The sequence below is a fragment of the Erpetoichthys calabaricus genome, chromosome 16, assembly GCF_900747795.2.
Source record: "Erpetoichthys calabaricus chromosome 16, fErpCal1.3, whole genome shotgun sequence".
NCBI lineage: Eukaryota > Metazoa > Chordata > Cladistia > Polypteriformes > Polypteridae > Erpetoichthys > Erpetoichthys calabaricus.
In genome coordinates this window covers 30,881,887-30,894,455 of record NC_041409.2, presented here as the reverse complement: position 1 = coordinate 30,894,455, position 12,569 = coordinate 30,881,887, and the positions used below count along the sequence as shown (strand labels likewise).

Below are 12,569 nucleotides of genomic sequence, written 5' to 3'. Positions count from 1 at the left end.
GAAAAATTGAAAGATCTCTATTACTAAACGACAGCTTAATTTATGCACGGCGGACGCACCGAGGCGTATGCGCACAGCACCTCGGCGCCCCAGAGTCAAACCCAGCGGCTTCCCAGAGTCGGTAGGTGGCGCCCAAACAACACAATCTGTAAACTAAACTTGCTCTAATCCACTGTGCTAGCAGTCAGTGTGGCATATTTGGATCACATGATGGTAATTCAGTATTAAAAGTAAGTTCAATTATGATTCCTAACAGTAAACGACGTCTACCTAACGACACAGCCACAGAACAACAAAGACGAGACCGCATAGATAAAAACAATAAATGGAGGCTCCTACAACACGCTTCAATAACACCACACGCAAAGAAGTCATGGCTCCAGACAACAAAGAAGGAGACCGCATGGATAAAAACAATACACCGAGGCACCTACAACGCGCTTCAGACACACCAGAAGCAAAGACGTCACGGCTCCACAATGAAAGAGCTCAACTAACAGAAATAGAGGAGCTCAACGATTAGTAATACAAACACGAGCCCGTATGGCTACGACCTGTAAACAAGCCCGTATGGATAAAAACAATGAATGAAGGCGCCCACACAAAAAAAACGCTTTAGTACAAATAGGTTTATTTAATTAAATGAAAACCTTACCATGGCTACGACCTGTGAACTAAACTTGAGGTAAAGCGTGCACGCCGGGTTGTACAGCCGCCCGAATGCGACCGCCCACACCATCGCATATACCACGTTCGTTTAGTGATGTAGCCTTCCATGCCCGGATCCGCCACCGTCAGCAAACGTCTTCTCGCTGACGACACAGCCATAGAAAAACAAAAAAGAGACTGCATGGATCCATCCATTTTCCAACCCGCTGAATCCGAATAAACGAAGGCGCCTACAACGCGCATCTAAAACGCCAGAACCAGATGAACGCACCCACCCTCCATAATATTTCATCCCTCCAAATATCAGAGGGAACAGAAAGTGATTGCCATTCTTGGATTTGCGATTCTTTCGAGAATCGTGGGCTTGCTAGTGACACTATAAAATAGAGATGCACACATTTAAAATGTATTTGAATATGTACACAAATGAAAATAACATTATTTCAAATAAATTCTAGTTTTAGTATTTCTATTGTTTTTTTATTTTATTTTTAATGTGATTTTTGGGTGCTTCAGTATGCCCGTGAAGAAATGTGAGTAAAGCATACTCTCTTCCAGAATGCTGTATATCCTGTATACAGTAATTTGTTTAGTACCCTGTATCTGGGTTTACTTGGGTTGACAAGATGTCACGTACCCTCACTATTGCTCTCTACTAAAGATGATGTCCTCCTTTTTTAGTATTTTTGGTCAGGCTTAGGAATGGAACACCTTTCCCTCGGCTCAAACACTACCACTTCTGCAGCCTCCCTCTTGTTGAAACAAAGAAAAATATAATACCTCTGGTGATGCAGAATGTGGAATTATAGTGTATGCTATTTTCTATTTTTAATATATAAAGATGAAACCAGTGGATAATATCATTTGACTGTGTGTGTGTGTGTTAGCAGGAGAGTCCTTCCTCAGATTAGCTCTTCAGTCGATCCTTCTTAACTTTCATGCCCGATAGTATAACAAATCTTTTTGCTATGCTTGGGACACTTCCAAAATGCTTATTTGAATAATATAGGCAGCTAGAGTAGATGCAACACAAATAATTTGCATCAGTGAGATAGAAGAGAGTACAATTTAAGCCTTCAGCCTGTTTATTCAAATTTAGGGATTATGCTATGGGTCTGGATGTTGCTTGGTGCCTTGTGCCCATTAATATCATAATGAATTATTTAATTAGAACATTTTTTCAACAGAATTGTAAAACTCATTTTAAAAATATGCCAATTGTGAACCCCACAAACTATTTAATCTGTGATATGGCCATTTGTACATGATTTACATTTACAAATCACAATCATCCTTTAAGTGTGCATACGTGAACGCACCATGTGCATAACATGGTTGCCACCTTGAAACAACTATTTATGGTACATGCTAATCAATCTCATATGTATGCGACCATGATACTAAAGACCTTCACTAGCTTCACTTTGTATCAAGCAGTATGAGAGCATGCGAATAACCTTATTTTGGTGGTCGAAGTGGGATTGTCACCAACAAGTGCAAATGTAATGAATACCAACATGTTATTGCTGCTGTGAATGATGTGTGTTACATCAGCTGCACAGTACCGGAAATAAAAAAATAAAATAAAGTCCAATCTTGGGCAATGAAGCAGATCCCTGGCCATTGGCAGAGTTTGCGTGCAGTGGGAAGAGGAAAATACATATCTACTCTGTCTGATTTTGATCTGCAAATGGTATCTGTAATTGGGGATGCCTTATTATGAAACATTATGTCACAGCAGTCTCATCTGGGTATCAGAGATAACTTATGTTAATGGAACGAAAGTACTTTACGGTTAACAAAAGCAGTGTAATTTTTGCTTTGTGCCTTATTGCAATATGTAATATTACATTTGAAAAACCAAACATTGGTACAAGTTGTGTTTTTATGTAGACCTTTAAACTCACACCATAGGGAAACTGAATGTAGTGCCTTGTCTATCAGTGTATGGCTTCCAGCACAGCAGGCATGATGGAGCTGAAGCCTGATTGAGATATTCTTGACTAATCTGCCAGTTCCTTCTCAAAGTAGCCTGTTGCCAGAAAGCAAACCATTGCTAAAACCTGCATTTGAACATATATAACCTGATTTCAGATAGTCTGTGTTTCTAATGCTGGGGTAAAATCAGCACATAGAGAATGTATCTTGAACCCCTATATAAGCTCATAATCCAGTCATCATCATGGGCAAAAAATGTCCCTAAAAGTTTGTTCTCTTCATTTATGACCATGTGCATACTCTCCAAAAAGCACCAGACAAGTCATGTTGTGTCAAACCAATAGGCTATGAGTAGGGTGTAGAGCATGAGATATATAAGGTTCTGTATGTTTTTACATAATGCAATTATACAAAAATATTTTATTATGCTATACTGCATTACACTCATTCTTGCTTTTTTTAAAATCTTGTGATGATGTGCCTTAGAAAAAGTACTATTTAAATATTGCTTGATTTTGTGCAGTCAACTTTGATCAGATATAAAGCAGATATATATTTAATTGTCTTGAAATCCATAAAATGCTCAGTACTATTGTCTGGCCCCACTCTTCTGAAGCATCTCATAATTCTTGATGCTCAGCTTTCATATTTATGGTGGCCCAATGAAGCACATTACTTGTACCTGTTCAAGCTTTTGATGCCAATTCCACATATCTAGATTTCATTACAACATCCATGCGTGTCTTGCTTTTTACTATTACTATGGGATTCATTTTTGGGTTATAATCTTTTCTACTTAATGGAATTAACTTTCACCACCAGCTAAACAATGCTATTTCTAATTAAACTGCAAAAATTTGAATTATAGAATAAAGAATGTTTCTAGTTAGCCATCAGGTAAAAGGCCTTTGCCTAGACGTTAATGCGTAGAGCTTTCTGTTGTTGTTCTGTAGCTGGCGAAAGTTACAGCCACAGCAAAACTCAAAGTCATTAAGTAAAAGGCAGTTTTCCTAATCTCCAAATAGGATTATCTGGGTTTTAAAAAAGATTGTGAAGTACAAAATTTATAATTAAAAATTCTATTTATTACGGATTGCACAGTATTAGTTTCACCCTGCCAAATCTGGATTGGGCAATCTCATTTCAAACTGTGTGACTAGTAGATAGATAGATAGATAGATAGAATGGACACATTCAGTGATCACAAAGCACTTATTAAAAGTGTCATCTCTTAATCTGCAATATTATATGTGGAGTACAGCTTGCCTTGCAAAAGATTCTTTCTCAGGATTTTATAATGGTTCCTTGGCTAGTAGTAACCACCACTGAGACCCATACTCCACTTGCTCTACAGTCTACCTTCAAAGAAATGCTGTATGTAAAGTAAAAATAAGTAGAAATATTGTGCAGTAAAAAATCATATTCTTACTAACAAGGAGTGAGATTGTACTTTTTTCTGTGGTAATTCAAATTCAGTGCAAAAATCTTTAGGATATAGGAAGAAACTGAGTTAAAATTTGTGTGAAATTATAAATTATTCCTGAATCACTGTACATTATTTCTGATGGTTTGACACTTTGAGTGTAGTGCAGATGAAGCAGGTAAATTATGAATTGAAATGCTTTGGAGTATAGGATGGCAAAGTTCAATTGTTGGTTAAATTGTCTTACATTAGTTTGAAAATGTTTTTCAGAAGCGCTCTGGATTCTGCCCCTTCCTGTATCGTGTCTGCTGTGCAGCGTTGCCCTTGCAGCTCTTGCTCCTCTCTCTCTTGCTCCTGGCATTCCTGCTACCACTAGTTGATGAAGGATCAAGCTGTTCGCTGGCTAACAACTTTGCCCGTTCCTTCAACCTGATGCTGAGATATGACGGTCCTCCTCCTACCTAACTCCTGACAGCCACAATGTGTATGTTTGGGTAGCCTGTGGTCATTGACATTCCACACCCTTTCACATTTTAAAAGGTAGTGGGATTTCTGATTTCAGCTGTTGTAAACCATCTCACGTGTTCTCCTATGACTGATTTCTGTAAAGATCACAAGATTAATCTTCAAGACCTGCCTCAACCTCCTGTGTATGAAGACTATATTGACAGTTCACACCAGTGTATAATTGCTGGATAATAAGAAGAAATTGGGGCCTGAGATTTTTGACTATCTCTCCGTCACCCTCTCTTTCCTTCCCCAAGATGTTAATATAATTATGTGCGATTTTAAAGGAATATGTGATAATAGGTTATATGCACACACTCTTTCGGATTCCACATCAGCCAGCTGCTGTACTTCTGGCACTGCTCTCAAAACAGGGTAGCTATGGTGTTTTTCACCAGATCACTTCAAGATGTGCCCAAACTTATGGTAAACAACACAAGATGTATTTTTCAAACATTGTGCCAAACGTCAGGCGCTAAAAAGAAGGGCTTCATACTATATGTTTCAAGCTACATCCACCAATATAAAGGGTTATAAATTTGTGTCTACTGTGAACTTACATGGGACAAATATTTGATTACATTAGCCTTCTTTAAAAAAGCAGAATTTGAAGAATTAGTCATTAAACTTTTTCAGGGATAGGTGAATATTTATGTAAGCTTATTACTTCAGTGGCGCTGGACAAGTTATATCAGCCAGGGATGAGGCATTACATCATCAATAGCAGGAGCGCCTATGAAAATGGCAACTCTGCACAGTCGCACGCTCTTTTTCCAACTAGTACGGCCAAAGGGAATCAGTCCTTTTAAAGATTGTGAGCCACCTCAAAGCGCTGTATAAAGAGAAGAGAAACCATCCATTGTAGCGCTTGGCATAACGTGAGTCTGCTGGACATCTTACCTTGTTAAAAAGTGATTTGTGTCTGTCTGAACCAGTAAAATGGTGAATGCCAAACTGCTTCTTCATTGTAAGGGTCTCAATTTGTTTCCTCAGTTGGAGGATCTCCTCTCTGAGAGACATGTATTCATCAAGTGCTAGGTCAATGACTGCTGGCTCCAGAGCCAAAGCGCAGTCGTGGTCCTTGAGGATTTTATCATTCTCCTCCTCTTCCTATCTGTACTCTGAAACTTGAGCTTTTTTTTGTCAGACGTTTTCACCACTAAACAAAAATCACAACTGCAATATGGACAATGGAAGTGACTGAGCTGAAGTCCATCACCACTACTGTGTGCATATAGCCTATCGTCAGTGAATACAGTAGATTTTTGATGAATCCTTGTAAAGTGTGTTGTTTCCAGGTTTTCTTTGATTCAACTGATAAGAAAGAAGAGAAAGCCCTATATCCCCATAGATAATTCCCTTGTTCAGGTTACGGTCATCCCCTTTACACTTCCAGTCTTTTGGCCCATTTTATTCCAAAAATTGCTAGAATATGAACTATGCCAAGAGTGCTAGATTTTCTAAACTGTGCATTACTTTTCCATACATCCTAAACCCACAACAATTAATTGTCAGAACTCCTACAGGGTTAATGAAGGGGATCACATTACAAAAGCAAAATTAAAGGAATGGTCTTTTTTCCTTTTTGGCTAGGTGACTCAGAGTGCTGCACAATGCATTTTGATGTGATGGGTCCAGCATATAAGACATGTTTTAAGCGTCTTATAAGCCTATAACTTTTTCTTTGAATTTTTCACAGCAAATCAGCCTTTGTTGCGGTTGTTATTTCTCCTGTTGTACTTTTTGCATGTTTCAGTGTAAACTCCTCCTTACATGCACTAAATGCATCATAACATATGTAGTGTTGATTGCATAATCAGTAGGCTCTTAAACAATAAGCATTAACCTTTCCAGATGTATCATAAAACAAGGAATCACTTAATAATATTACTGAATGTTCCAGAGGTTAATTTACAGTATCCATATAAAGATTCATTGCTTGTTACATTAGTGTTGACTGAGGAAACACTGGTCATTAATTAAGTGGGCATTTTCAATTTTTGCTAAAGTGAAGTACACCTTTTTAAAATAAAAAATCATCTAATTCCCGTTAAAGACAATTGCACTGATATATAACAAAAAAGATAACTGTAAAGGTCTAGGTGTATTCCATCCCTAGTAAGCTGTACAGTGCAACTTGGGAAGGAAACCACTTGTCTACATCATCCATTTGTGGAATAAATCTTTGTTAAATTATCATGCTCGACAAATGCATAAAGCAATAATAACCTTATGCTGTGTTTCTGTTAAGTCAAAAATAATCATTATGATGGACTAAAGCTAAAATTAGCATAATGTTAAAAAAAAAAAAAACATGACCGCATTGTTTAGATTCTATTAGACTATTTTTTGGTTAAGTCCTATATATAATATAAATTGTTTCGTCCTTCTCAGTAATACTATGCAAAAATGCTAAATGTAATATTATATTTAACTTTGCTCTGGTATGAATTTGTATTATGTAAAGATGAAATATAATGAAGAAACAGTTATAAAATATTTACATGGTTAAATGAAATTAGTAACAATTCATATAATCTCAAAAAAATGCACGTAAATGCAACTATGGAAAAATGATCCACACAAGTTAGTTTGAGCAAACTTGCTTATTTTTATACTTGTATTGCTTTAGGAGATATGCTTACATATATATTTTTAATTGCTTAAATGAAGTTATGAAATACATATAATAAATTTATATTTTTTTAATAGAAAAGATAGGAGCATTTTCAAGTATTCGTACAGTTTTGTGAAATCAGGCTTTTCCTATGCATATCATTAGTGATGTCATTTTATTTGGACTAAAGATGTTGGAACTTAGGCCGTTGTGCACAACTCATAGTTTGTGTTTCTAGTTTCACTATGTGTATCCATTTATACAAAATACCAAAGTTTTTTTCTTTTGTTTTTATAAATGATTTTTTTTAGTTTTGTATGTTTAGAAAGTCCAAGAATTATCAGTAAATATTTTTTCTCATGATAAATGTTGAATTTTATAGAAATGGTTAAAAAAAAAAAAAAAAAAAGTTAAGTTTTGAAGACGAAAAATTACTATGTGGCCCTTCACTTGTGTAAGTTAAAAATGTAGAAACAGAGATACTGTCGAAATCTTTAACATATATACCCTGTACTGTGCAAGGGGCAGTGCAAGTTCTCATCCCAACACTCCCTATAGTTCACAAAGTTGGCAGCTACTCCATACTTTTTTCTTTTGCTCATATATTTTGGAAAGTTACTTCTTGTCCCAGTGCTAATGTTTCTTCCATAGTGCCCATGCCCTTTTGCTCACATGCCTATACCTCATGTGGCTGGCCCAGATGAATGTGTCAGCACCTTTGTCAGAGGGCTCTTCATAAATGGCATTTGAACAGATTATTAGTCCCCTCTGCCAAATATTAAAAGAAAAAAATTTTTTTTTCCCACATTGATGAATAAAAATAAATATACTAATGCAGTGTCTCAGCTTTTGACGCTTCATCATATCCATATAAATAACCAAGCATTCTTAACCTTCAGTCTTACTCTCACATAGAAATAGATATGAGTGATTAAATAATTCAACTTATCAAGGGTTTTATTCATTCAGTACAGTGTCTGTTATGACATAACTGACTGCATTATCTGAAAGTTCTTTGTTCTGAGGTATTGTACTTTATAACTTAAGTGCTTCAGGAGATGGGACTACTGAGACAATAAAGAAGGAATTAGGTTTATAATATAATTGTATGTAATAAAATTAATAATACTCTTAAAACAGTTTAGAACCAGCATGAGAAATACAACTTTCATCTACAACATTTGAATTGGTGCTTGTAAAATTTTGCTGAAAGTAATTTAAGGCCTCTAAATTATATTGAGAGTAATGTTCCCTCCCATAATGAATTGTTCACAATTGCTCACTCACTGTATTGTTTTACCTTACATACTGTAAGAGACTGCGGTGGGTTGGCACCCTGCCCAGGATTGTTTCCTGCCTTGTGCCCTGTGTTGGCTGGGATTGGCTCCAGCAGACCCCCGTGACCCTGTGTTCGGATTCAGCGGGTTGGAAAATGGATGGATGGATGGATACTGTAAGAGAAAAACATTGCTTTCCTAAATATTTGGTGAATCTGTATTAAGTGTTTTGTAGGTTTGGTCTCTAGCAATAAATCCTGAGCATGTTTGGTGGCATAGATACTGATTATTCATTAAGCTATGCTGGTTTGACATGGTGCACTGAGACAAAAAAATGATCGCAATGCTGAGAATGTGTGCTTGAAATAATTATTTCTAAGTTACTTATGCAGTTTGCCATTGGAGCTGATTCTGTGGTCCATACACTGATTGTGTTTGTACAGTAATGGCATGTAATTTGTTTAGAGCCATCTGTTCTCTTAACATGTGACGTTTTCTGAGCCAATGGCTAAATATATGAATCAAATGTGGTAAAGTCAAATGACAGAAGAATATTAGGCAGCTAGCATTCCAGGTAAATGAATCACCAGCCACATTTTCTGGTAAAGCATGTTACTGGTATTTTATTTCTTTTCTCTATACATTAATTATGTTAAAATGACTTTGTCTCATGACTTTTTTTTTAGCTGTAAATTGCAGTATAAATTTGTCAACCTGTTGATATCCAGGAGTGATTATTGTATTTAACGTCAAATGAGTTATATTACATTAGAAAAAACTTATGAAATGTTGCACTGCCAGAAAGGAGACTTGAATAGTGTTGTATAAATAACTCAGTGTTCTTTTAACCTATTTACTGTATTTCTTTCTTTTTGCAAACATTATGCCGGTTAAGAAGGTTTTAGCCAATTTCAGATGTATTTGCTCTATTTTCATACAAGAATGACCAGGTATGTCAGGTTAAGAGCTAAGCAGATCTTTACTGTTTTAGAAGGTTTTCTTGGCAAATGTAACTCCGCTTTTGCTGAAATTACACTATTGTGATTTATGTTATTGTTTATTTTTTATTATTTAAATTAACGTTTCCTCCTCTTTTACAAATATATTTGTTTTGATATAATGTAACATAACTCATTATTTTTAGTATTTACAGTCTGCCTACTGATTTTCTGAATATGCTTTAGACATAATACAATGTTTCACTGTGTACTTCAATGCTTTATTTTATTAATCCTTTATAAAATGCAAGTGCTTGTAAAATATACAAAATATGGAACTGTTTATATGTTGTCAATAAAACATGAAAGTTTTAGACATTAATACACTTAGAGCACAGAATCATGTTAGCCACTGCTGAATAATATTCGTACATGGATGATTGAAAACGGTCACAGATTATTAAATTGCTCATTTTAGAACCTTTCATATATTGAGGCCATATTACTAACTACTAATAAAAGAGTAAGCGTTGTTTGTGGTTGTGCCACACATTCATAACTTACAATATGTAATATTAGACTCTAATAAACATGTGTTTGTAAGTGTATTTTCCAGACTTCTGTACACAGAAGAAAGAAAAGCATGGGAAAAATTTCCCAAAAGCAAGGAAAATGCAGAAGCAGCTTTGATTGTTATATCACAGCTACTTACCCTTCTCAAAACCCCATGCTTACATGTGACGCATATTTCAAAGTAATGAACCACCAGTTTTATTCTGTGACCTCACTGCTCCGTATTCATAAGGTTTACAGGTGAGGCAGGTTTTAAATTATTCTTGATGTTAGCTCATGACAATCTGTGGCACCCATTGCTGCATAGAATGTATTGCTGGCAGTGCATACAACCAAATAAATTAAAATTGCATGTTTAATATTTCCTGTGGTGTATCCATGCAAAAGGTATGTCCATTATCCAAATGGTATAGCATAAAATATGTTGTATTTTGGAAATATTTAATTTGTATTATTTTAAACAAATTCTGTTAAATGGTATATTAAGTGTCTCAGAGTATATTAAATGTCTGCATGTGTTGTTTGCTTATTTCTTGTTGACAATATTAGTTTTTTAAACAAAGATTTGGTTTGTAGTTCAGTTCTCTTGACAACAAAATAATAAACTATACAGACAAAAAAAACCTGAGATTTCTCTGGAGAAGTGTAGCGACTAAAATCTATTCTGAATGATCAACAACTCCATTTTGACACCATTCTTTAATTCTCTATCTGTCAGATACATATACCTCTACACATCACAAGAACAGTAGGAGATGACTAAAATGATCTTGGATATGTGTATGTGAGTGTGTATATAAATGAAATGTATTATTATTATTAGAACTTAAGTGAAGACATGAGCAAAACATGAAATGGATCTACAGATAAATTCAGGCTCCCAGATGCAGTGCTTTCACTTGTGAGTTTTCAAACTGTTCTAGTTGCCTATCAGTGCTTTTTCTGAGTACAGTTAAGGTCATAATTATTAGCCCCCTGTCCAAAATTGAACAAAACCATTAATTTTTCTAAGGAAAATGACTGGTATTTAAAGTGTTCCAAAAGAACAAATAGATAATTTCCAATGAAAATATTTTACTGCTGCACTAAATTGAAACAAGGAGAACTCAAAAATAGCATTGCCAGAATGATTAGCCCTCTGACAGTTAATATTTAATAGTGCAGCCCTCTGACTCACAACTGATAGCAACCTCTTACTGTAGTTTCTCACATGGTTTGCACAAGTCTCCTGAGGGATCTTGGACTGTTCCTCTATGGCAAGGTGCTCCAGCCCATGCAAGTTAGATGTTTCTGAGCTTGTGCCTTAACCTTGCCAAGCATTTTCAATAAGATCTGGGCTTTGAGATGGCCACTCCAAGACTTTGATTTTGGTGTTCCTCGAAATGTTCTGGACCAACTGTGATATTTGCTTTGGGTCATTATCTTGATGAAAGTCCCAGTGTCAACCCCAAGCCAGACTGGCAGCAGATTTCTTCAAATTATCCTTTAAAATGTCAGTGTAATTTTTTTGTTCTTTATGCCATGTCCCTGAATAAGGTTTCCTGTGCCTGAAGTAGCAAAGCAGCCCCACGGCATTATGGTTCCACCACCGTTTGTAACTGTGGGAAAAGTGTTTTTAGGGTTGAAGGCCTCTCCCTTCCTTCATGAAACATAAGCTGTACTCGCAACACAAGAGGCCAGTTCAGTTACAAAGGCCTTTGCAGTGATTCAGGGGTCCATGTTGACATCTCTGATTGTTTTCCACTCCAAAGTCTTTGGATTCGCGCGCTTGCAGCCACGCTCAGGTTTGTTTCTGACAAAATGGGTCACTTTGTATTTTGCAGCTGTTCTGGACACAGTGAAACGCATGGAAATGGCTGGATACCCACCCCGTTAAGATGAGCATCCACTGTCTTTTCTGTGAGGTCTATGGTAATTTCTTTGGTTTGTGGCATGATAAAATGACTTTGCTTACAAAGAATGTAAGTGTGATGCCTCTCATTCTAGCATTAATGTTCCACCAGCCCTGCTCATTTATTAGAGTGTGATGCTAACTGAGTGAGCCAGTCAAGTCATATGGGGTTCAGATGTGGTGGACACCAGAAAGTTTCACTTTACTACAATCCTTCTTGACATATTCACGAGGCTAATAATTCTGACCACCCCATTTTTCAATAAAGTTAGCAATATAGAAGTCATTTTTAATAAAAAATGTACCAGTTAGAGGCTTTTACATTGATGAATGTTTTACTTAGTAAAGTTTGAAAAATGATTTTAAAATTGGACAATAATGTAGGAAAACTTCATAGGGAGCTAATAATTATGACCTTGCCTGTATTTGCTGGCCATTTCTTTTTCTAGTTAAAGATTGAAAGAAACGTCTAATTGTGCCTGAGAATGTGAATGCAGTAGTATGCTGAAGCACCCTTTAAGGCATCCTCATATCAAATAAACCTTCACTGCAGAGCTCTTAGTTCATTTAATTCTGTTTAAATGCACTTTGTCTGCAGTGGCAAGGAAAAGTAAAGTAATCGGATTGTGACAGAATTACTGTTAAAGTGCATTCTCTAAAGAATAACATTTCTCAACAGTTTCTTCTTGTAAATTGATGTTTATATTCCCTTTGGCTTACTAGGATTTTCACACTT

At 36.0% G+C, this 12,569-nt stretch overlaps 1 protein-coding gene across 1 annotated transcript in view; it reads left to right on the top strand.

The window, feature by feature from the left end:
- Window positions 1-10,565, top strand: part of syne3 (spectrin repeat containing, nuclear envelope family member 3) — an 87,595-nt gene extending 77,030 nt beyond the window's left edge. Inside the window, 1 exon segment of the mRNA XM_051920020.1 lies at window positions 4,283-10,565. Coding sequence (XP_051775980.1) covers window positions 4,283-4,495 — 213 coding nt within the window. The 3' untranslated portion in view covers window positions 4,496-10,565.
- The last annotated feature ends 2,004 nt before the right edge of the window (window positions 10,566-12,569 follow it).